Below are 27,551 nucleotides of genomic sequence, written 5' to 3' on the forward strand. Positions count from 1 at the left end.
ATTTTCCATGCCCTAATGATATTATTATTATTATTATTATTATTATTATATAACACCTTCAGGGAGTCAAAGACTCATCGAGGGAGGGCACCTACTCTACAACTCTTCGTCTACACCACTCCACCAACTGCAACTACCTTCATCATCTACACCAATGCCATCTACCACCGACCATTACCACTAGTATTTTCACAGATAATCATAAACATCCATGCCCAAGGCAGGATTTGAACTCGCAGCCTTTTGGCTGGAGTGTGGATAAGCTAACCACTTGGCCAACCAGGCCGGCATCAGTCACTCCCACCCTTCCAATTCCTCCTTCCATGGAACTGTCCCAAGTTTGTATCTAAGACTATTATAATAACCTGCTTTAGAATTCCACATACATTCAATTTTCTTTGATACTCCTGCATGTCTATTCATCTTCCAAGTCAAAACCACATGGTCACGCTCTCCAACGGGGGGGAGATGTGATCTCAGTTATTATCAGCTCTTCTGATGTTATGATGAAATCCAAAACTTTTGAACCACTTGTTTCTTCTATTACATGTTGCAGAATTCCATTCCCTTATTACTACAAGTATTTTCCTCTTAAAAACCTACACTGCTTTAGCTAAAATCTCCAATAACAATCATTCTTCTTGCAATTGCCAAGCTCAACATGCTTGGTAAGTGCAAGAAGAATGATTCCTCTGTGCTCCCTGGTTTGTAGTAACATCCTACTAAATATCCTGTCTTGGTCACTTCTACCTCACACCATATGCTTTCAAAACCATTAGTGTCACTGCCTTCCAAAGCCTCCACTCTTAGAGGACATAAGTCATCACTTATCATAAGCAGTACTCCACCACCATGTTTTCCTTTCCTATCCTGCCGAAAAATGCTATACCCTGCTACTTCAATTCCTGTTATTATATCATCTTCCGTCAACCACATCTTCAAGAATCCAATAATCTTTGGCAGGCTGATGCTATCAGCACCACCAATTCATCTCCATTTTTTCAGATACTTCTGGCATTAATATAAAGCATAAAAATGTCAATGTCTATACCTATCATTATCCCCTCTAGACCCCACTGGACTCTGTGTTACCTGATGTTGTCTCCCCCTCCCCCAAGCACCCATTCCCACAAGAGGAAATCCCTGCTACCATCCACCCTGGGAATTCTAGTTTCCCTGCATTGACACACCGACTCGTTCAGAAAACAGCAATCTCTCCAGATGCCTACATCCTTCCTCATTCAAATGCAAGCAGTCTCTCGCATACAGCTCCTTTCTGTCCTTAAATGCCCTCCGAGCATCCACATATTCCAATCCTCTCTTCTGACACATTCTGGCTATTATGCTATTCATTATTACTACTCTTCTGCTCAGCTCGTCATTATCATACCTGGCTAACACACACACACACACACACACACACACACACACACACACACACACACACACACACACACACACACACACACACACACACAATCTTTCCTCTCTGCGTTTTCTTTTGTACAATCTCAAGCATATATCTCAGATCTCTTCCAGCCCGATTTACACTGCCTCTCAAGTCATTTGTGGCCACATCACAATGATCGCATCCTCACTCTCACCCCACTTAATTGCCATAGCCACACTCTCTATAATTCCTCCAGGCAAACACTCCTCTGGCATTCTATCTTGCACACTACGGATCATCGATTCTCCATACATCATATCTCTTACCACTCTGTTCCTTGATTGCTCACCTGCATAGCTCACTTTTTCTCTTCTAACCCTCTCTCTCTGTGTTCCCCCTAGCATCACTCTATCCCTCGTTCCAGCACTCCCTCGCATTTTTCTTATTTCCTCTCTCTGACTGTTACCATTCCCATAACTCTCTTTCTCTCTCTCATTCCGTCTCTTCTACTGTTCCCATATCTCTCTCATTCTCTGTCTTCTATTTCTATTCTCTCCTCTTCTATCATTCTCATAACTCTCTCTCTTCTACTGTTTCTATTCTCTTCTCTCCTCTCCTCTTCTATCATTCCCATAACTCTCTCTCACTTCTACTCTGATTCGACTTTTCTCATCTTTCATACTTCTCATCTCATTCCCTGAGACATTCCACTTACTCTTTCAGCTCATTTATCTCTCTCTGCAAGTTAGCCACTCTTGCTCGTCATTCATCCTCTCAATGAAGACAATCTCCGAAAACTTCACAGTCATTCAAGCCTTCCAACCACACTCCCCACTCTTATTTTTTCAGTCATATTCTGCTCATCATTCTCAGCCTCTAATACACAAGGATGTATTTTATCTCTGTACCTGTTTAACTTGTACAGCAAATACATTTTAAGAATGCAGGGCTGAAGGAGTCTTCAGTTGGAATTAAAACTGGTGGAAGAGATATTAATAATTTGAGGTATGCAGATGATACTACCTTGCTAGTAGAATGCAAAGAAGATGTGGAGGAACTTATTATGAAAGTAAAAGAAGAAAATGCTAAACATGTCCTTAAACTTAACATTAAAAAGACAAAAGTTATGGCAATATGTGAATTTAATGATTTTGAAGTAGATGAGGAGAAAATTGAAGTAGTTAACAATTATGTGCTTCTAGAATCCCGATTTGATAAAGATGAGTATTGTACTGAAGAAGGTAAAAGATTATTACTCGGAAGGAAAGCAATGACAAATTTAAGCAAGATCTTTAAAGATAAAGATATTAGCCTCGCTACATAAATCAGAATCGTGAAAGCAATGGTATTCCCTGTGGTACTGTATGGATGTGAAAGTTGGATCCTGAGAAAGAGTGAAAGAAGGAAGAGATAGTTGCATTTGAATTATGGGTTTATAGATGCTTACTAAGAATACCGTGGACTGCAAAGCAAACCAATAAATCAGTGATAGACAGAAGAATAAAGCCAGATTGCTCTCTCAAAGCTATGATCATCAAGCAAAAATTCTCATACTTTGGATATATTATGCGAGCAAATGACAGTCTGCAGAAGATGATGATGCTTGCTAAAGTTGATGGAAGCAGGAGAAGAGGAATACCGAATTAGATGGGTAGATGGAGTTAAAGAAGCAACTGAAATGTGCCTGGAAATTCTGAAAGATATGGCCAGGGTCAGATCTGAATGGAGAGCATATGTTCATAGAATCACCAGGAGTCAAAAATGACTTGATAGAACATAACAACAAGATATACATATGTGTACATAAAAACTGAGCATCTCAAAAAAAAAAAAAAATTTCAATTATCACAAAAAAATCACAACATAATACATTTTGGACTTTGGTATATATGATATGTCATTTATTACATATTTATCCTCCTAGCTTTAGCCACCATAAAATTCTTAATTAGATCTTTTATATCTAAAGTATCAATAATATCATTTTCTATTGATATTATTGAAAAATCAGTAAGACATTCTTCGGACATTGTTGATCGCAAATAATTTTTCATTAATTTTAGCTTTGAAAAACTCCTTTCCCTGGAAGCTATGGATACAGGTAACATTAAATAAATAAGCAATACAGTGTCAGTATTTGGAAACAGATTGGTTAATTTATTTTCCTATACATAGTTTAAAACATCATCTTTAAAACAAATATCCTGATTGATTAGCAAAGTGGCTAATTGGTTGTTGAGTTTACTGTTCATTTTTTATCACCTTAAAGTCATTAAGGGTCCGCGCGGTTAGCCTAGTGGCTTTGCGCTTCGCAACCATATGCCTGGGGAAGGAGTGTCCTAGGTTCGATTCCCGTCGACGACGTGAGGAGCTGAAGGATCTTCCTCAGCCATAGCCAAGTTAGCCGGTCTTGGGCGCGGGCAGTAGGGTTTTTTCCGCCAGTTTATCTGGTGTTTTTCATCCCGCAAGCAGGCAAACCGGCCCCGTGAACACACAGGGATACAGCCAAGAATACCTTCAGGCATAGGAGTGACCATTCTATCCTCGTATTTCGGTTACGAAATCCAAGCATGCTTGGAAGGTTGTGGGCCTTAAAGGCCTGTTAAAGCCATTGGGATAGAAAGTCATTAAGGACTTTAAGTCATGCAATCCATGTAGTAAAGTTTTACTTCATGAATAAGAGCATTGTATAAAAATTTACTATTATTTATTGTCTTGAAATGGTGCTCCTCCTGATCAGGAGGGTCGCACCCACCTGCATACCCACATAGGGTGGCCCCACCAACGATCTTCTACCTCCCCTTTCTCCAGGTGTTTAAAAAGTTCCTTGTTCCTGCAACTTATCATATTATGGTCAAACTAGGAGATCTGCTAACATCAGGCTAGAAGAACATAAGAAATATATCTGCTGCCATAATTATGATCAGTCAGGTATAACTGACCATGCTTTGAATACCTTGCACACAGAATCAAATGGAAGAAAAACTACTATGCTTCACCACAACACATACAATTTGAAATCCTTTTTTAGAATCTGCAGCAGCAGATTTAAAAAACCGACCTAATCTTAATAAATATGGTTGTATTAAACTTAACAAGATTGGGGGAAACTTTAATTCTTAGGCCTCCTGCAAAGCTAAGGCCAGCCAAGAGTACCCATAGACAGTACCCCTCCTAGGCATTTAGGCTTTCCATGTAATCTTTTCCCCTTACTTTTTACAATTTTGTGTGTTTTTGCAATTTTAATATTGTTTCCCTGATGATGTCTCAGTGACTGAGATGCAATATTGAACCAATTAAACATGTTGTATGTGCAGTGTTTATTCCATTAAATCTTATAATGATGAGTGCAAAACAAAAAAGAGGTCTGAGGAGAGGTATAAGATCAGTGATGATAGAGAAGAGTGGTCAAAGGGGAATCTATTGAGGAGTGGGGTTGGTGACACTTGTTATAGAACTAAAAATGAGCAAGAATGTATATATGTTTACGAATGCCAGAAGTATTTAAAATAAAGGAAATTGTAGCATTAATAGAGTACATTTGCCCCAAAAGTATTTTAATAAGTGAGACATGGTTAGAGATAAGGATGATATTTTGAGGAATAGAGATGGATAGATATGATGTTTTTCCTAGAGGCAGACAGGGCAGAAGGGTGCTGCTAATTGGTAGCAGATGAATTATTTCCATCTAAGGTGAAGATGAAAGGAGTGAACAGTGGCAGTGGTTTTAAAGCAGTATGATGTGAGGTGGAGGTGAACAAAATGAAATACAGGTATTCCTTGCTTAACGCAGGATTTGATTAACGCGGCAAAATTAATTGCGACAAACCCTTGATATATGCGGCAAGAGTTTTGATTAACACACCTTTACCCCTGCGGAGCTCACAGCTGATCTGACAGATACATGTAAAATGTTCATATAAATATTCTTACACATATCCAGTGTATAGCTTGGAGGTCATGAGTAGCTGTGCATTCATATGTTGTGAGTGATATTCCGCACTGTTTTTTGCTGTCGGTTTGGTTTAACACATGTTATGTAAAGGTTTGTGATATTTGACAATAAACTGTACATGAGAGATACCGCGACCTCCGATGTCAGTATAGTATGGTTTAGTTGTTTTTTTTTTGTTGTTCAATAATTTCTAGATTGTAACTGAAAATAAATAAACCATCATGTATTACTAAAATAGAGAGCTAAAGGCTTATTTATCATACATGTCCCCTAGGAGATGTACTTTACATTATGGAAAATACTAAGGAAAGTGATCTGGAGCTTACTCCACCTTTACTACGAATTGCCCATAAGGTTGCTTATGCTTGCATCTGCAGAAACTTTTAGTTTCTATATATTCGGCTATGAAATAATGTTGGATTCAATATCCACTTAATTTGTACTATCATGTATTATTGTTGAAAAATACCTTGACGAGCAGAGAAAAACAAGTTATTGTACCTCTGTACCGAGCCCTGATAAGACCTCATCTCGACTACTGTGCCCAGATTTGGTCACCTCGGTTCCTTCTTGATGGGGAGGAGGTGGAGAGGATCCAGAGGCGAGTAACTAAGATGATAACAGGTCTATGGAATGAACCATATGAGAACAGGTTGAAGATTTGTGAGTTGCAGAAACTAGTTGATAGGCGGAAAAGGGGAGATATGATTGAGACATTCAAATTGCTAAAGGGATTCTATAGGATTAATTCAGAGGATATTTTTGAGATCAGGACTGGTGGTGGGAGAACTAGGGGACACCCATGGAAGCTGGGCAAGAGCGTGGTTAGCAGGGGTGTTAGAGCTGGGTTCTTTACTTTTAGAGTGGTAAATGAGTGGAATAAGCTGCCAGAGTCTGTTGTGGGTGCTATGACAGTGAGCGAGTTCAAGGCAAGGTATGATAGATACTGTGAGAATGTTGAACAGCTGCGTGACCATGATGTTTAGGGCCTCCCTCGATGAGTCTAAGGACTCCTGGAGTAGCCGGTGGTAATAATAATAATAATAATAATAATATTTGCAGTGTTTTTTCTTTATGTTTTATTGCATTTTAGCACATACTAGTAATGAATGTATCTCTCAGATATGTGACCTATGCTGCAATTTTTACTGCTGCGAGCTCCGCAGGGTTACATTTATCAAGCAAAAACATGCAAGCCTCGTGGCATGAAAATGATGATGTCATTCCTCCTATGCAGCCTCCTACAAATTATTAATACAGTAATCGATCATGGACAAATTGTAATTTTTACCATTGATTATTAGATTTGATTAACACGATTTTGATATACACGGTAACATTGAGGGATTAATTAACCACGTTAATCAATGGATATCTGTATCTAGTTGGGTGTAATTATAGACCTGGTAATATGAAGGGCAATGAGAAGGAAATGTATAGGCAAATTGGTCTAGCTGATAAGAAAAGGGTGATCATTCTCGGTGATTATATTTATGGTAATATAAATTGGAATGAAGAAACAGCATCTGGAATGAAAGAGAATTGACAACTACCTTAGGCATTATGTAACAGAGAGTACATGGGAGATAAGGATCTTGGATTTGATAATCTCATCACAGGATTTTGTTGTATGGGAGGTGTTAAATCTGCCTGCAGTTGGTGAAAGTAACAATGAGGTGATTACTTGGGTGATGGCCAGCCATGAAGACTTCTTTGAGAAAAGATGTATGTGGAACAATAAGACTGGTGATTATGACAACCTGAGGTGACAGCTTCTCTTTAATTCACATGAAAACACAAGGAAATAAATAATATTTATTTAAAGCTATATATATTTCAGCCTGAATATTACAGGTCATCATTGGTGGCAACAATAGTTAATTACAAGGCAACTTTGGAAGAAAAGGAGAGCAATGCTGCTGCTGCTGCTGAGGACCTCTTCAGCAACTGTCTGGCAGAGGCAATGTCTGAATGCATTCAAAAAGTCAGGAGATCAAATAAGATATGTGTGAAATGAATGAATGAAAATGTGAACCATGCAGTTTGGAAGAAGTAGGCATTATGGAGGCAGCACAGGAGGAATGATATTCAATGGTCAGTTGCATGAGGAGTGCAAAGAGCAAAAAAACAGGTAACTTATTGGTAAGGGTAGCAAAAATGCAGTATGAGCAGCAGCAGCAGTTAGCTAATGAGGCTAAAAGATATGTGAGTTTTTTAATATGTAGCCAGTAGAAGAAAGAATGATTAATGAAAGATGACTGGTTGGAGAGAATGATAACTGCTGAGAAGGATATAGTTAGTTAGTTAGTTTTTCACATGACATCAATTTGATGCTGTATGGTCACTTCCATATCTCAGTGGGTTTTGGGAGTGAAGTTTCTGCTAGAAGAAGAAATGGTAGAGTTGCAGATGCCCTTTCCACAAAGAGTTAGTAGGACGATCACAAATATCCATGACTCTGGTGGGATTCGAACCTGTAGCCTCTTGGCAAGGAAGCAAATACTCTAACCACTCAGCCAACCAGGCCAGAAGAAGATATAGTAGAGGTGTTAAACGAGCAGTTCATAAAGGTATTTCATCCTCATGAAAGTAACATCATGCAGAACTTGAGAGCAGTGGGAAGGGAAGAGCCATTGATGGTGAATGAGCAGGTGATATATCAGGAATTGAGTAAACTTGATGTCAATAAAGATGTAGGACTTGATGACATATCACTGCATGTCTTGAGGGAATGTTCCAGAGAATTAACAATAGCTTTAACTTACATCTTTAAGAGTAATCTTAGATTTGTCCAAGTTCCAAAGCGGTGGAAAGATGGAAAAATTGTTCCATTTCATAAAGAGAGTGATAAGACTAGCTTCAAATTACAGACCAATCTGTTTGTCTGGAGTTGTAATAAAAGTGTTAAGCTAGTAAGGACCACGATTCAGAACTGGGTGGACAACAACATTCTCTTTGATAAACAGTATGGGTTTGCTAAAGGAAGAACATGTTTTTTTAGCAATCTACTTACTATAACAAGGTGACAAGTGAATTGGATAAAGAGAATGCATATACAGTGGTATATTTAGTTTGTTAAAGGCTTTGATTGGTTGCCACATTATTCCATCAAATGCACACTATTCATCCTACATGACCTATGCAATAACTCATTTGCAATCATGACCCTTCTCAATATGCTCTTCAAGCTGTATTAGGAGTGAATTGAAATGATCTAATTACCTAATAGCTCTGTAAAAATAATCAAAATTTACAATCATGATTCTTTATACGATTATTTCTCTAAGTTAATATATTATTAGTTTTGGTTTCATAGCACGTATATCGGCGTGCAATGTGCCCGTTATTGATAATATTATTGTCAAAATGAAATGTAAAGCATTTGAAATTTTAATGTACTTACTAATTCTGATAATTATGTTACATTCAATCATTTTTATTGTAATTTAAAATGATTAAGTTTGTGTTTGAAAAGACATTCTCGTTACGCTAATGGAGACAATTGTCAGCCATTATACTTAAAATTTCTCGCTTGCCATTTACATGGAGTGCACATGCTTGCCGAGGAGATTCATGGGTGATTGACAGCTGATAGAGAGAGAGTATTCGGTATCGGGGTAACGGTGAAAACAAGAGAGAGATAATGAAAGTTTAAGAATGCAGATTGGAAAAATTTTGTTCTTAGGAAGTTTTTAAGTTTTACGTGACAGTCGGGAGAATATTAGTAGAAGATTCTGAAAAGGAATTATAGAGCTGTGAGTCTTTAAAATGGAGGAGTTGTGACTGTCAACAAGTATTTAGTAAATAAAAGAAGACATTGCAGTTGGCATTCTAACTGAATGTTCGAGGAAAAGCTGAATGGAAAATTTCATCTTCTGTCTTAAGCACACCGGATTACTATGGAAAAAGCAATTGATGAAATTTGAAACTGTAAAGTGGCTTAACATGAAGAGCTCAACTTAGATATGTAGTTTATGAAGTAGTAAAAGAAACTTTTTTCTCTGGTACAAAATTTAGTAAATTGTGCATCAAATAGAACTGCAAGAGGTAAGAATATTTATACTTCAGTGAGACAGGAAGAATAATGTTGTACGCTACATAAAGAAGATAAAAAAGGATCCCATGGAAAAAGAAGATGAAAATTTTATATTTTCGGAAAGGGCCTAACAAAGAAACTGACTCTGATGAACATTTTGTTGTTGTGAAAACAAGGTGTTTAGTCTGGTAGATGTGATTAACTATATGTCAAACAATCCAATAATAGAATGAGTAAGGGAATGAATGATTTTAATATTTTTGGATAAGAAAATCTCTAAAGTGTAGATTTATTTTAGAAGGCCTTGGATCCCATTATTTTTGTGGTATGTAATTTTATTTAAAGTGTATATATATTGTTTTAGTTACATTAAATGTATATATTTTTTTATTTGGTCTCGAGTCAATAATTTTCTGGATGCTAAAAGAAATAGTTCAAAGTCATTGCACCAATCAGAATTGAACCTTTGTGTAATTAATAAACACTTGGAATATAAAAGCCTCTTATAGAGATAAAATAAAATAAACAATCTCTTTACAGCTCAGATATTTCGATATATGGGTATTTGTAAATGATTTAGGTGACATATGATTTCATCATCCATTTGAGGCCACTCTTGTACAAAGAACCCTGAAGTGGCTTGAAATGATAATTTCAAAAGGTATGAAATTATCATTTCAAGCCACTTCAGGGTTCCTTGTACAAGAGTGGCCTCAAATGGATGATGAAATCATATGTCACCTAAATCATTTACAAATATCCATGCCACAGTGAGGCTTGAATACACATCATATAAGGTGGAGAATCAAAATATTATTAACACCAAATCTCCATGGAGTCAAAAGACTAATTGCAGGAAGTACACACACAAAAAGAGAAACTCAAACCATGATCTAAATGTATTCAACATATCTGCATTCACCATACTCTTAGCATTCCACTAATCAACCACTCTTCATGCAAAGATCCTGGTCCTTATTCCTTATTCCCCAGTTCTACTCCCTGTCTCCTATTCTATGAAAAATTTCTTCTCCATTAAATTGGTAAAATCCCTTATCAACTTAAATGTTTCATTCATATTTTCTCTCCTCTTCCTTTTCACAAGGTTCTGCAAATGCATTCCCTCAATCTATTGTTAGAGCCCACATTCCGAAGAATCAGATACCTCCATATTCAATATTCTCTGGGCTTTTTCTAATATACCCTCATCCCATGAAAATCAGGTGACCCAACTGTGCACAATAATCATGTGAACCTGATCAAGACCTTATATAATGGAACCATAACACTGTTATTTCTGCATGTCAAGTTTCTCTGTATCGCTGCCAGAATCTCATGTATTGACTTTGCAACTTCAATGCAACCCCTAAACTTCAGGTACCTATTCACAACCACTACCAGACTTTCATTTGCCCTCCTTCTTTCAAAATATCCCCACTATGTTTATATTTTGCATCCCATTCTTGCCTACCAAATTTCAGAAGCTGCAACTTTTTACACAACTAATAAAGTTGGCAATTATGAAACTTCTTAAACTAAAACTCTGCTCTACAATATTCTCTTGCCTTGTATTTTGTTTTGTGTTTTAGTAAAATATCTTGTTAAGAAAAAATCAACCTTTTCACTCAAACACAAAACAAAATATAATATAAAGAAATATTTGAATTAAATAAAGTACTTTTTTTTTTGTAAATATCAAGAAAAAATGAATATTGCATCCTACCAAAATAAAAACAGGAGTGATTATAACTAACCCCAGATGTATCCACAGGTGCAGGAACAAATGCTGTGTCATCAAGTTCAAGGGCAGGTCCAAATAGTACTCCTTTGTTCACTTCTCCAAACTGAAAACAAGGCTCTACTGTAAGGATCTGTTTAGGCTGCAAACTTTCAACTAAAGGAGAATGGCCTTCTGGTGGTCCATAGCGAAGTCGTCCTTGATCCCCACCAAGAATAAAACGACAACTAATAAAAAATTAACAAATAAATTCTTTTAGAAAACAGTTCTTAACTGTGTGTGTGTGTATGCATGAGTGAGTGCATGTGTGTGCGTGTCCAATGTTAATATTTATATTAACATTGGACTGATTCATATCATTTCATAATTCAACCAATTGTAATTGCATCTCAAGGAGAACAGAAAAAAAAACCAACACAGGTTAAAAAATAGAAGACGAGCACAATCTCATTGCAATGCTTGGAAATAAATTATCAAGTATAAGGCCATTTTGAATAACTATCATAAGTGCATTATTGCTGCTCATTGCATAACATAATTGCATTTCCAACTTAAAAGTATGTTTTTAAGATGATCTCCAAATATTTTGTAACTTCTAATTCTAAAATAAATCTTAATATGGTTGACATTTTCTTTATGACTGTCATATCTCCATTATCAATCAGAAATCAGATCTATTTTGATTTTTTTGCTTAATATATATATATATATATATACAGTAATACCCCGACTTACGTGAATCCGGAGTTATGCGGTTTCTTACATGTACGTATTCCCATCCCGCTTCATGCCTCACCACTAGTCGTATCTTTCTGGTGCTGGCCGCATTCGCCAGTGTCGCACATACTGTGAACAAGCACTGATGTGTTTCGCGTGGTCTCCATTCATACACGATTTTTATAGTCTAAAAACCTTGCGATTGTTTAATGTTATGTTCTTGATGAAAATTTTATCAAATAAAAAATAATAATGTCATCCAAAAGAAGCAAGTCCGATTCTTCTATAGCTAGCAAGAAAAGAAAAACATTGACTTTGGAAACAAAACTCAACATTATTAAGGATTTTGAAGGCGGAATGAAAATTTGTGAACTAGCAAAGAAGTTCGTCTACAGGAATCCACAGTAAGAACAATCATAAAAGATAAAGAAAGAATTCTCGCTGTTGTGAAAAATGCCCAATCATTGAATTCAAGCATAATTCACAAACGTCACCAATAAGCGAGATGGAAACGATGCTTAAATTATGGTGTGATAATCAAGTGAGAGTAAAAAATTGTCCAGTTGATCAAACGACAATATGTAACCAAGCCAAGCTGATTTTTGAGAGGCTAAAAGTAAAAGCTGGAGAAGCGGCCAAAGAAGAAAATTTTGTGACCGGTAATGGTTGGTTCAACCAATTTAAAAATCTCTGTAACTGGAACAGTATCATGGAGAGTAGAGAGGCGGCAAGCGCTGATAAAGAGGCTATGTCTTCTTTTCCTGAGACACTTAAGGCTATCATCGAGGAAGGTAGCTATAGCAGTCAAACCATATTTAATGTAGACGAGACTGGCTTGTTCTGGAAAAAGATGCCTAAGAGAACTTTCATCACACGTGAAGAAAAAACGTTTTCTGGCTTTAAGGCTTCCAAAGACTGGGTGACAGTAATGCTTGGTGGAAATTCAGCTGGTGATTGCAAGTTAAAACCTCTCTTAATTTATTGCTCTGAAAATCCAAGAGCTCTAAAAAAAATCTAAAGCTGGCTTGCCAGTGATTTGGAAGTCAAATTCTAAAGCTTAGGCGATAGCTTCTATTTTTGAAGACTGGTTTGGTCACCACTTCATACCTGAAGTTGAACGTTATTGCCAGTTTAAAAAAATTCCGTTTAAAGTTATGCTCATTACTGATAATGCACTTGTCATCCTCCTGCAACTTTAATTGATTTTGATTCACGTGTAAAAGTTGTTTTCTTGTCTCCAAATACAACCAGCTTACTTCAACCGATGGACCAAGGAGTTATCAAAACATTCAAAGTGTATTATACACGCCATTTGTTTGGAAGTCTTAATGAAGCTATGAGGCAAAATGAGCAACTGTCTGCCAAAAAGTTTTGGAAACAGTTTAATGTTTTAGATGCTGTAAGGAGTATCGAAGGTTCTTGGAGTGAAATTTCCCAAAAAAAACCTTCAATGGTGTGTCTGGAAAAAACTTTGTCCATCCTCTTTTAAATGCAAAACAGAAATGTTGCATTTAAAAGTACATGACAATTGTAAAGGCAAAGGAGTTTGAGTGTGTTTAAGACACAGTATGATATGTGTGTGTGTGATAAAAGGACCTCCCAGATGAGTCTTTGACTCCATGAAGTCTTGGGGTAATAATAATAATTGCAAAATTAACAGACGGTCTCAGTTTAATTAAGAAAGGTTTACAGATTTTGGAGGACACAGATTCTGATGAGGAACAAATTGTAGCCACAAGGAAAGGAATAAAAAAATCATTGGCTTGCTATGAAGAAATTTTGCATGACAAGAAAAAGACATTATGCCATCAGACGAATCTATTAGATTTTATGAAACCATCAACATCGAAATAACTTTATTTTTTTATGTATGAAAAACTACAATTATGATTATATTTCTTAAAAAATATAGGTGTTTTTGTAAACCTATGGTCCCAATTAACTAATATTTTGTATGTTTGTATATATAAATTACATGCAAAATTATACCCCGAGTTATGCGAATTCGACTTACGGACTTTTTGTTGGTCCCACCTACCGCGTAACTTCGGGGTTTTACTGTGTGTGTGTGTGTGTGTGTGTGTGTGTGTGTGTGTGTGTGTGTGTGTGTATTATAATCAAAGCTAATATGATGCTTCCAAGTCAGTGCAACTGTGTCCAGATGAAATCAATGCTAGAAGGAAACTGACAGAGTTTGAAAGAGGCATTGTGAGAGGATGCAATATTTCAGGCTTATCAATTCAGCAAACTGTTGACAAATTGGGCCATCCCAGGTCAACAATCAGTGATACCATATTGAGATGGAAGCACAGGGAGTCAACTGCAAGTGCTACCTGAGTAGATGACCCACCACATTTACTGAATGGAACCATAGGCTCTTTTGAAGGATAATATGTAAAAACTGCCATTCATCAGCTGACACACTGAATGTGGAGTTCCAGGCATCAACTGGAACATAATTCTGCACAAAAACACTCAGAACCAAGTCTCACAACATGGGTTTCCATGGTAGGATCACAATATGCAAGTCCTACATTACCTGATACAGTGTCACAATCAGTGGTGCAAACGGCATGTACAGTGTGAGACAAGGAAGCTTGGAAAGCTGTGTTATGGACAGACAAATCAAGCTACACTCCCTACTGAGCAGATGGATGGGTGTGAGTGTGGATGATGCCCAATAAATATCTCTTACCAAAGTGTGTAACCCCAACTATGAATTCAGAGAGAAGCATTCTGGACAATGCACTGCTTCCTACTTTGTGGGGTTTTACGGAACTCACCATTGTCTCTTTTAGAACGACAATGCACCATGGCATAATGCTGTTGCTGGAACTGCGTGGCTTGTGGACATGAACGTTATCACAAGACTAGTCTCTACAGAGCCCTGATCTCAACCCTAATGAACAACCTTGTAATGAATTGAATCATCGGGTGAAGTCAAGGGATGTCTAATCCACAACAGTGCATGACTTCCTTACATGCTTACAGGAAGAATGATTCAAACTTTCCATTGATCACTATTGTATGCTTGTGGAAAGTATGTCCTGTAGGATTGCTCCAATCATTGCAATGAAAGGAAGTCCTACATCTTATTAAGGTGGGAGCCATGGCTGTTTGTTCCTCACACTATGGTGTCTGTTAACTTCTTTCCAAGCAGTGTTTTTCCACTAACATTAAGAATCCGTGGAACTACATTCAGCATCATGTGATCTTTCTCCTACTTTCTCACCTTCAGATTGCTTGGATTGGAAATAATAAGCCTGATGTATAATGCTGATGGAATAAGCTTAGTTTAATGCCAGTTTCAAAATAAAAGTTCTTTGATCTCTTACTAGTATATCGGGTTATTCTTACTCTTAAAGAAACTTGATCATCTTTTCAAACAAACAAATTACAAAAGTGATTGGGCATATCTAATTATTGTTATTATTTCAAGACCTGAAAAACTAATTGATGTCCAAGTTCTAACATCAGCTGATATAATGATATAGGAAATGACCATGTCTTACTTACACTGGAAAATTAAATTTTTTTTGGGGGGGGAGGGGAGAGAAGTAACATACAAATTAATAAGATTAAAGAAAAATGTTTAAGGTAGAACTGTGAAGGAGGATAGTTTTTAAATCACTATAGCAATGTAAAATAAAATAGCAGTTTAACTAAAATAGTTTTAACTATAAACGATAAATGACATGATAACCACAGTAATTAACTTTAATGAAATGAAAGTACAGATATTTTGTACTGAAAATAACAGCACATCATCAGTGTGGAAACAAGCAAATCAAAGGAATGGGAATACAAGGTACATACAGCAGTCGGTGGTTTACCAATTAAAAACTGTTGCCACATGCTAGAAATTAATATTAATAAATAATATTATTAAAAATATTATTGACTTTTAATTTTTCAGGAAATGACAATGTTTACTAAAATATTAATTAAAAAACTTTAATCAATACCTTCCAATGCAGCAATGTTACAATGCCATCTTCTGGGAACATAAAACTATGATATGTGCATACAGGCACTAACAATGAGCAAATGAGGCTGAAGAAGGCAACTGGTGTTGCCTTCTTCAGCCTCATTTGCCTCAATTTAGCAGGCTAAATTGGGTTGTCTTGGCTGTTGAGCTGATATTCCTAGGATGCAAGCTTCCCAAATTTGGGGCAGTCTCATGCACCCAAATTTGTTGAGGTTTGGGAAGTTTTTAAGAACTGAGGCTGATTCCAAGAATAATCTTTCATGTTTATATTTGCTGAAGTGTAGTAAAGTGGCTTTCTTACAGCATATTCTGTGGTGGGTATCTAGTGCATGGTCTGCAAGTCCTGAGTGGCTGTATTGATGAAACCAGATATAGTCTTTGTGTTTGGATATCCTGATATTAGCTGTCATACTGTTTGGCCTAGTAGAACAGTTTACAACTGCAAGGGACTTGGTATACTCCAGGTAGGTCTATGGGAAGTGGCTGGTCTTTGGTGGAGCAGATAAGGGGTGCCAATTTCTTATATGGTTTGTAACAGGTAGTCAGGTCATACTTTTTTAGGATTTTTGTTAGCTTTTCAGACGTGCCCCGGATATATGGAATGGTGATAGATTTAGTGTAATCTCTGTTATGAAGAGGGGGGGGGGGTTAACTGGTTTTTGTTGGTCACAATAGCCCCCTTCTTCCACAATTTTCTTTAAAATCTCTGGATAATTTGGGGCCACCTCCTTATCTGCACTTGCAGCTTTGCCTGTGATTCAAAAATTTTTTAAATCCATAACATTTATTTTTAAGATGTATATAGATGCACTAATCGAATTTCAGAGGCACATTAATTGATATCAGATTCAACACGGGAACTAATCAAAAGAAGGCAGCTGGGAAGATGCAGGGATGGAAGAATATAAGAGATTACATAGAGAAGTCAGAAGAGCCATCAAACAGGAAAAGAAAAAGTTCTATACTAATATAAATGTGAAGAGATAGAGTTCCAGATGAGGAGACACAATTATAAAATGATGTTTTATTTAGTTCATGACCTAAAGCACAAGTTTAAGCCCAAATTGAATGTCATCAAAGACAGGAATGGAGACTTTACTAACAGACGAACTGGAAATCAAAAACAGATGGAAAGAATACTGTGAGGAACTGTACAATACAGTGGATAAAGAAGGCCTCTCACCAGGAAAATTCCGATTTGGAACCCCCTCCATGAAATTGAAAAAGCAGTTCAGCAGCTTAACAGCAATAAGGCCACAGGTACAGATGGAATCCCAGCAGAGTTAATTAAGGCCACAGGGGATGGAGGGATAAGAGTGTTTCATAGATTGATTACAAGGATATGGGGGAAAGGATCATGGCCTAGAGATTGGAAGAAGTCAGTTTTTATACCACTGCATAAGAAGAGAGATATAAGGGATTGCAAGAACTATAGAACCATTAGTTTAATATCTCATGAAAGCAAGATTTTAAGATCATGCTAAATAGGATTGAGGCCAAAGTTGAGGCAGAGATGCCCAAGGAACAAGCAGGTTTTAGGAATGGTAAGGGCACCAGAGTTCAGATCCTTTGCCTTAGACAGATCATAGAAAAATATAAAGAATTCAGACCCCCTCTGGTAATATGTGTTTCTTTGAATACTCTAAAGCTTTTGATTGTGTTCAGCATGCAAAACTGTGGGAAGTAATCAAAAGAATGGGTTTTCTTCAACACACTATCAGGTTGATAGTCAACTTGTACAGGGAGCAAGAAGCCACAGTAAGAACAGACATTGGATTGACTGATTGGCTTCAGGTTGGAAAAGAAGTTAGGCAAGAATGTTTACTTTCTCCTCACTTGTTTAGTATATATGCAGAGGACAGCATGAGTGAAGCATTGGATAAGATAAAGACAGGAATTAGGATGGGAGGTAGATTGATCAGTAATCTGAGGTATGCTGATGATACAGTACTCCTTTGTAATAACAAGGAAGAACTAGGGCAAATCCTTGACAATGTTAACAAGATCAGTAATAACACAGGACTTCAACTCAATCCTAGCAAGACAAAGAAAGATTATGGTTTTCAAAGGAAATACAAACAGGGAACCTTTTGAGAAACATGTGTACCTTAATGGAGAAAGCATTGAGGAAGACAGCAAGTTTGAGTAACTGGGATCCATTATTAATGTGAAGAATTGCTGCTCAGAAGACATCAGAAGAAAATTAGGAATGGCTAAAACAACAGTCAGAGACGTGTCTAAAATCTGGAAGGATGGATCCATCTCCATGGGGAACAAAGTTGAGGATTTTGGATTCAGTTGTTTTTCCAACAGCGATTTATGGATGTGAGACTTGGAACCTAAAGACATCAGATAGGAAAAGGATATCTGCTTTTGAGATGTGGTGTTACCAAAGGCTGTTGAGGATATCATATACTGAAAGGCATACAAATGAATGGGTGTTAGAAAAGATCAGCAGAACTTTAAGGCTCCTTAAGGATATTGACAGAAGAAAGTTAAAATATTTTGGACACATTGAAAGGATGGAAGGAGGATTTCTCAGAACAATAATAGAAGGTAAAGTTCCTGGAAAAAGAGGAAGGGGTAGACAATCAATGAGATGGATGGATGATGTGTGTGTAGTTGTAAAATCTCTCGCATAATTAATTTTTTTGTTAAAAGTTTTGTGTTCGATTTTCCAGGGTTTTCTGAATATTTTAAATTTAGAAATTGTATTGTACTCAAACGAGTAAATAATTTTGCTGTAAAATTGCATAAAATATCAATGTAAACTGACCTGTATGTAAAAGGATAAGTAAGGGATTAACCCAGATTATCACAATGACGAGGCAACGTCAAGAGGTTGCAAGGTCATGCGATGAAAAAGGTGCCAAGAACGGAGGGCACAAGAATAACATCATCATGCTGGCAGCTAATCCCATAAACTACTATGGTAAAGAATAAAGGACTGGGAATTGTATAAAGGGGGGATGGAGACAAACCAGAAGAGCTTGCTCTTGGAATTTTTTCGTCTCCAGATAGTACATTCCCAGTGTTGTCTGGTCCCGAGGACAAGCTTCCGACGAGGGTTTAGGAGAGGCCGCATTTCCTGATGATGGTTCCGAGGAAACAAGGAAATGCTATGAGAGCATAGGTAGCTGCAGACTTCGTGGTAACTACAGAAATTCTATCAAAAAAACTTTCCAGGAAACTTCTGTATCAGGACCACCAGAAACGTCCAAGCAGCTACAATCACCCAGAACAGGATGCAACACCAAATTGATACAACTAAAGGTTGTGATAACTGATTGGACTGTCTATCCAAGAGTTTACGTAAGTAAACACCATTTTTGTTAATGTCAAGGACTTACAAGTCGATATTGTATGTGTGCTTATAAGGAATTGTATGTAACTAAGTGATAATTAAATCAATGTCTTTAAGGGAAGTTTATATGTTAACTTGTTAACATATAAACTTTAATGACTTGTTTAATGACTTGTTAGTTTGCGAGAGTTGGTGAGCTGCATATATTAAATAGGTTGACAACTTTAGGTCTGTTTAACAGCAGGGAAATTAGACTTGGTAGGATTAACTGGGTGGGTAAATGTCTTATTTGTGTAGAGGTGATAGAAGTTAAGACCAGTAAAACTTAGGGTAGTACAAAAGCAGCAGTTGACGACGACAAAACAAGCAAAGTAAATTATATGTAAAATAATATAAATATTTATAGTGTGACTGATCTTCAGAGAGTTGAAGCCTCCAGAAAAGCATACAACAGGACTATATGGCGAGGCCTGGTGTGGCACATCACTGAGCATCAGAGTGACCATATGGCATCTGTGGATGCCCAGTGAACATATGGATGGATGGTAACTTTTTTTCCAAGGACCAGTGCCAGGGCATAGGCCTTTTATTCTTCCTGGTAAATGCTGATGTTAAGAATCTACTTTGCATTCCCTTGCTCATAACATACTGATACAGTTAATATCAGATATATATATATATATAAATATATATATATGTGTGTGTGTGTGTGTGTGTGTGTGTGTGTAAAAATATATCTTACTTTATATGCCGGCCTGGTTGGCTGAGTGGTTAGTGTATCCGCTCTCCATCCGAAAGGCTGCAGGTTCAAATCTGGCTGTGGGCATATATTTTATGTGGGCACTAATATTTTCACAGATAATTTGTGATTATCTGTGAAAATATTAGTGGTGGTGGTTGGAGGTAGATGGTGTTGGTGTAGATGATGAAGGTAGTTGTGCGTGGTGGATTGGTGGAGACAGAGAGTTGTAGAATAGGTGCCCTCCCTCAATGAGTCTTTGGACTCCCTGGAGGTGTTATGTAATAATAATAATAATAATAATAATAATATATATATATATATATATTAATATATAAAAATATACCTTAGTTTAGCAGAGAAGCTAATTACGGGATAGAACATTCCATCTGTGTTGAAATTTTTGAAGTATCCTTTAACCTTAACTCCATTTACTGTAAAATTAATGATTGGAACAGTTAAATCTAAAATGCAGCCAATGACATCTCCCTTCTGTATATAAGGTGGAGAAATTTGTCGAACTTTATTGCTCCGTCCTCCTAAAACAAAAACAAAAAAACATTAAAACAAATTTGACCTCTAACTAAATTTAACCCTTTGAACAGTAAAGCAGTATATATAATACTACACTTCTTTCTCAAAAACAATAACAATCTGAATAGTATCAGAAAGTGTAAATACATTCATTTTAGAAATTATGGACTTTACAACCGTGTTAAAATATAAATAACTCTTAATTTCCCGACATTTTTTTTCCCAATCTTCATATCAAGATCATTATCTGGAGTATATACAAATATACAAAAACAAGCTGAGTTACATTACACACAGTAAGCTAAAGAAACAATGATTTGGTCACTGGTTATTCTACTGGCATGACCTCTAGTGAAAAAAAAAATACAAATTAATTAATTATTTAGAAACTACATTAAAGCTAAATTCTATTTAAGATAACATGGGAAAAATATGCTTTCTTATAGATAGTCTTCTTTCAGTAACAATGATGTCCTATTTTAAAATTACAATTGTTATTTTAGATTTAGGATTCTGGATTATCTCCAGTTTGTTTATAGTTAACTCTTAGAGAGAAAGGTTCCGTGGGTAGAATATGTGCCTTCCATATGCTTGGGATTTTTAGACCATCATTATTGTTCAGATTGGGGTGGTTGATAAGATTCTTTCTTATCAACCACCCCAAGAGAGAGAGAGAGAGAGAGAGGTCCACACACACACTCTCTCTCTCTCTCTCTCTCTCTCATGCAAAAAAACATCAAACCATACCTGAAACCCATTCACTGTACTTTCAGGTGATGCATTCCACTTCATATTTCCCTGCTCAACCTTCCTTATACAGCTGCCAGGGATGGCCTCTTGTTCTACTCCACATTAGTGTAATAACTCCTCATCAACTTATATGTCACAATCATATCCCTTCCCCTTCTATTCACAAGGTTCTGTAAATTAAATTTCCTCCCTCTCTCTTATATATGATATTCCATAGACATGAGACTTACTTAGTAAACCTTCTGTGATAAGGATGTTCCTCATCTTCCTGAAAAATCAGGCAATGAAATCTGCACACAGTGGTCCCATGTGTGGCTTGATCAAAATCTTATACAAGGGCAACATAACCTCTTTGCTTTTGCATGTCAATATCCTCCTCATTATTGTCATAATTCAATGTGATGTTCATACAATTTTAGCAATGTTATCCCTAAACTTCAAGTTTCTGTCCACCATCACTCACAGATATCAAGGTGTTGTGTTGGAAAAAGTTCTGATTCACTTTTGATGAGTCATCCTTTTTCCGACCCAACATAAGGTAACCTCAAAAGGGATGGATAAGGACATACTTATGCCTCCAGATGGAAAATGTGCCTATTGATGACCTAGAACATGTATATAATCAGTTTTGTAGATATTAAGTAATGTTAGAGAAGCCCATAACCTGAACAGAGACCGTTTGTGAATTATTTAAGATAGGAAATCCATGTAAAATTACTAAAAGGATGTACATAAGTTGATACAAGTATTAGGCCATGTCAAAGACAGTTTGGAGCTGCGGTAACCAATCGGCTGCCGCTGTGTGCATGACGACACCACCAAGAGAGGGCGCTGACTTGAGGTATATAGGTTTCGGTGCAGAATTCAATCGTTCTCTTTTTTTTTTCGTCTGTTCCTGGTTTCCTGATCGGATGATGAGCAGAAGAATTGTGAATGAAGCAACCTGAGAATGTAGGCTTGCGAAAGACGGAAGTGGCGATGGAACCGTCTTCTTTTCTTTTGATGTGTAAATCCAAAAAAGAGATACCCTGTGGAGATTATTTTTCTAACGTAAAGTTGATGCGATGATGAAGAAGGTTAATTTTATCTAGAAACAGTTGTAATTCAGGTTCGGGATGATTCCATACATTCTCAGGTCACTACATTCACAATTCTTCTGTTTATCATCCATCTCAGAAATCTGGCATTATTAAATCACTAGTTTCCAGAGCACACAAATTCTGCTCCTCTGAAGAATCTTTAAACCAGGAATTAGAAGTTATCAAAAAAACAGCCATCCTAAATGGATATAATCCCAAAACAACTCAAAAAATCATCAGTCACTTCTGCATACATCAAACCAGACAGGAAGAAGTGCATAGGATTCCCATACCTTACGTTAAAGGCATCTCAGAACGTCTTTCTAAAATTATGAAGAAATACAATTTTGCCACTACTTACAAACCTATCAACCAAATTTACAACGTATTACCTTCTCCTAAGGACAAATTCTCACCCTTGATGTTACCTGGTGTTTATGAGATTCCATGCTCATGCAAATTATCTTACTTTGGACAGACAGGTAGGTCTGTTCAGAAATGCATCTCGGAACATTAAGATCACATTCGTCTTCTTAAACCGCAGAAATCTGGCCTCTCTCAACACGGAATTGAAAATCCAAACCATAGTATCCATTGGGAAAAGGCTAAACTTTTACATAGATCTTTATTTAAACATGAACATTTATACAAAGAAAGTTCTGAAGCCCTACTACACAGACCAAACCTAAACCGCAATGACGTTCTTACTATTCCTAAAGTATGGGAAATTATCATACAAAACTGTGTTAAATAATTAACGTTTTTTTTTTTTTTTTTTGTTTTGTTTTGTACTACTTTAGCACGTTATGCATGTTTTCATGAGATTCTATTGTAATCATGCGCCCTAACTGTATGTTATTCCTAATTTTTGTTTAAATACTGTACTGATGATGTCCTAAGATACTTAGGATGAAATATTTACAATTAAATAATTTTCACTGTGGTTTATACGTGTGTTTCTTCTAATTACCCAACAGGGTGCACCACGAGAAGGTGAAGATTAGACATTAGGTCAGAAGCCCTGGTCGGTTCTCCGCATTCCTTTAAAGGCTATGTGGAGGTCTCCTCTCAAACATTTCAAAGCTTATTTTGTATGAAATGGCTTGCTGCAAAATTTGATAAACAAATTTAATTTACTGCATATCAGATGTGCACATTGCAGCAACAAATGGTAATGAATTGACTGTAAACTTGCATGATACAAAGATCTCAGCACAGTAAAATAGAACTGAAATAAACACCTCTTTTTACTATTTATCTGTGAATAGAATTAAACCATTAAAATTAGATTTCGTTAAAGTTTAACTTAATAATAATTTTTGCACGATGAAAATTAATATAAATGTAAATTAATATAAAGGTAAAGTAAACAATAATAATAATAATGTCAAATTTTAAATATATACCTGACCACATAAAAGCACCATCAAAGCCATATGAATAAAGATCATCTCCAACTCCATTTCCTCCCCACTTTGATCCACCACCAGGATATGGAACATAGCCTTTAGTATTAGCCCATCCTACACGAAAGTGGGGTTCCAAATGAGTAACTGACTCCATATGATCAACCATCGCTTCAAAATACCATCTACGGTACATTGCAGATCCATCTACCTTCCCAACAAAAATGTTTGGGTGCATACTGCAAAAGAAACAGTTTGGTAAATGCCTTGAAAATCATTTAATAAAACGAAATTACAAATAAAATAAATAAATGAAAGTCCATCTCTTATAGAGAAATTCTTCTACTCTCTAGTCAATTCAACGCAAAATACCTCTTACTGTAATTTAGCTATAAAGATATTTCAATTTCCTTTGTAAAACTGCAGCTAGGGATGCCTGAAACTTTTTTTGCCCCCAAATGCAACCAAAACTGAATTGTGAAAGAAAGTACAATGAATCTATGAGAGATGGATTGGTGATCAGCCTGCCTATCTTCTGTACTGAGCCAAGATTTTTTTATGGAACTTTAAGTTAGTGTAGAACTAAGTGCTGCTCAGACATAAAGTGAGAGCTGGAACAAAAGAGAAAACTTTATTTTTTCGGTACTGGGAACACAAATACTTGCCATTAAACCTAATGTGTTTAATGGCAAGAAAGATTGAATACTGGAATTATTAGAGATTCAGATATTGTAAAAAATTAATAATAATAAACTTGGAAACAAAGAAAAAATTGTGGAGGGATTATAAAGAAAAAGGTGATTGAGGTGTGCATGAGTAGTGCAAATCACAGGCAAGAAGTATGACCTCTGTAGTAAGGAAGGCCAAAGTTAATTAAGAGAGGCTAGCTGATGAGAAAAAAAATTCTAAAGAGTTCTTTTGCTGTGTGACAAGTAAAAGTGAATGACCATGGAAGGATGACTTTAAAAAGTGCCGATGGTGGGGAGGTAACAGAAGCAAACCAAATAGCTGAATTAATGAGTGAGAATTTTGCAGGGGTGTGGTGTATCTTGAAGGTGGTGACGTTGCAATGCCAGATGTGACATTGACTAATAGGAGATTAGAGGTTGAAGAAATGGAAGTGCTTAAAATATTGCAGAATTTCAATGCGAACACAATGATGGGATTAGATGGTATATTGGCCCTTGTATTATGAGAACATGTAAGGGAATTATCAGCTACTTTGACCAAGTTGTTTAATTTAAATGTCAGTGCTGGAAAGTTGCCAAGGCAGAGGAAAGAGGGCAAAACAGTCCCACTGCATAAAGAGGCTTCAAGACAGAAGTAGCAAATTATAGGCCACTCAGCTCATTAGTGGTGGTTAGAGTATTGGAGAAATCAGTTACAGACAGAAATCAGGACTGGATGGATGAAAATATGATACTCTGTAATGGACAACATGGTTTAGTGAAGGATAAGTCTTGCCTTAATAATATGCTTACTTTTTTATAATAAAGTCTCAATGGCATTGAATGAGGGAAATGGCTACTCAATGATACTGCTAGATTTTACAAAAGCACTTAAGTGGGAGATGAATTCATCATCTGGTGTGAGACCGCCAATCCTGCTTATTGGAGGCCTGAAGTGGCTTGAAAAAGTTCCATGTTTGCTCTCTAAAGCAGGGTTTCCAGACTATGTAAAAATTAATAAAAAAATTACAAAATATGTATATATTAATATATATATTTATATATATCTGCATGGTTATGCGCTCCGCAACCATATGACTGGGAAAGGAATGTCATGCGTTCGATTCTCATTGCCGACGTGAGGAGCTAAGAATCTTTCTCAGACATAGCCAAGTTAACCACTCTTGGGCATGGACTGCAGGGTTTTTTTCCACAGTTTATCTGGAGTTTTCCCTCCCACAAGCATGCAAACTGGTCTTAAGAACACAATGCTTCACAGACAATTACACATGATTAAGCTTGGGGATGATGACCCACCTCGTAGTGAGTCACGAAACCCAAAAATGGGAGGCGAAGGCCCTAGGGCTGTAGTGCCAAAGAAGAAGAAGATTAGCAAACTGACAAGTAAGTCGAGTTTGCGCCTGCATGTAGTGCAAGTCTGAGGCAACTTGTGGTAAAGGTAGAGTAAGCTCTGATCACTTTCCTTAGAATTTTCCCCTGATGCAAAGCACATCCACTTGCGGAGATGTATAATGCATAGCATCCAGACCACTACCAAGACCAGTTTTGACCTTTATTGAGGTCTCGTCAGTGCGAGCCAGACATAAAAATGCTAAGGTTGGAGTAACACAGAGCTTATGAATTTTACCTAAACAAATTGCCACAAGGTGCTTTGACCTTAATAAATATAATATCTCAGGATGAGAGATAGATATAGAAAGTTTTTTAACATGGGTATATTATGTATTAAAGATACCAAGTAATTTTATATATACTTGGTTTTAATCCTATTTCCTAAGTAAGCAAACAGAGAATTAAGTGAAGTTTGCGCCTGCACATAGTGCAAGACTGAGGCAACTCAGAGTGGCACTACATTACCACGAGTTGCTCAGACTTGCACTACGTGCAGCCGCAAACTTGACTTACTTGTCTGTTTGCTTACTTGGGAAATAGGATTAAAACCAAGTTTATTATTATTATTATTATTACAGGCAACTCCAAGGAGTCGACAAACTCATTGAAGGAGGCCATGTCAAGAACAACTATTCGACATTGACACAGTATCTATCATACCTTGCCTTGAACTCATTCATGGTCGTAGCACTCACAACAGACTCTGGAAGCTTATTCCACTCATTCACCACTCTCCAAGTAAAAAACCTAGCTCTAACACCCTTGTCAACCACACTCTTGCCCAGCTTCCATGCATGGCCCCTAGTCCTCCCACCACCAGCCCTATTCTCAAAAATATCTTCTGGATTAATCTTATAGAAACCCTTCAGTAATTTGAATGTCTCAATCATATCACCCCTTTTCTGCCTATCAATGAATTTTTGCAACCCACAAATCTTCAATCTGTTCTCATAAGGTTCATTCAACAGACCTGCCACCATCTTGGCCACTCGTCTCTGGATCCTCTCTGCCTCCTCCCCATCAAGAAGAAACCCTGGCACCCCATATCTGGGCACAGTAGTCCAGATGGGGTCTTATCAGGGCTCGATATAGAGGAACAATAACTTGTTTGTCTCTGCTCGTTAAAGTATTTTTCAGTAACCAAGTGATTTGGTTACTGAAAAATACTACCAAATCCCTGGCCTCATCAATCTCCTGGAGTACAGTTCCACCAATATGATTGCTGCTGCTAATCTTTTCACTCCAAAATGCATAACCTTACACTTTGCCACATTAAATTGACATCCATTTTCTTAGCCCAGTCCTCCAAACTATCCAAATCATCTTGCAAAATTTTGACATCATGTGCATTCACTATTTTTCTACCCAACTTTGCATCATCAGCAAACAAGTGAACACTTCCTCTCAGATCCTTTCCTATATCGTTAATGAGCAAATTGAAAAGTACTGGTCCAAGAACAGAACCCTGCTGCATACCACTAGTCACAAGCCGTCTTTTGGACTCCACTCCTGAATAAACCACTCTCTGGCATCTCTCCATCAACCACCCTCCTATCCATCTCATCAACCCTATATCCATCTCGATCTGCTCCAGTTTACTGATTAGAGTTCTATGTGGTATCCTATCAAAGGCTTTGGCAAGGTGCAGTAGAATCACTGAAACCCATTACCCTTATCCAGTTCATTCGTTACTGTCTTATAAAACGTGAGCAAATTACTGAGGCATGATCTACCCTTCACAAAACCATGTTGTCCCCCATACAGTATCCCATTTTCATCTATCCAATCCTGTATTCTTCTCTTGACTAGTTTCTCCAAGACTTAACAATGATTT

At 36.9% G+C, this 27,551-nt stretch overlaps 1 protein-coding gene across 3 annotated transcripts in view; it reads right to left on the bottom strand.

Moving 5' to 3' along the window:
• Positions 1–27,551, bottom strand: part of RyR (Ryanodine receptor) — a 1,703,288-nt gene that overhangs the window by 1,294,121 nt on the left and 381,616 nt on the right. For all 3 annotated transcript variants that reach the window (XM_090399345.1, XM_090399347.1, XM_090399344.1), the window contains exons 20-22: positions 23,637–23,875; positions 20,214–20,406; positions 11,136–11,346 (exon numbers count right to left, since the gene is read on the bottom strand). In XM_090399345.1, coding sequence (XP_090255471.1) covers positions 11,136–11,346; positions 20,214–20,406; positions 23,637–23,875 — 643 coding nt within the window. The remainder of the gene's footprint in view (positions 1–11,135; positions 11,347–20,213; positions 20,407–23,636; positions 23,876–27,551) is intronic.

This window comes from Typopeltis vanoorti, chromosome 10 (genome assembly GCF_054136105.1).
Source record: "Typopeltis vanoorti isolate ZY-2024b chromosome 10, IOZ_Tvanoo_1.0, whole genome shotgun sequence".
NCBI lineage: Eukaryota > Metazoa > Arthropoda > Arachnida > Uropygi > Thelyphonidae > Typopeltis > Typopeltis vanoorti.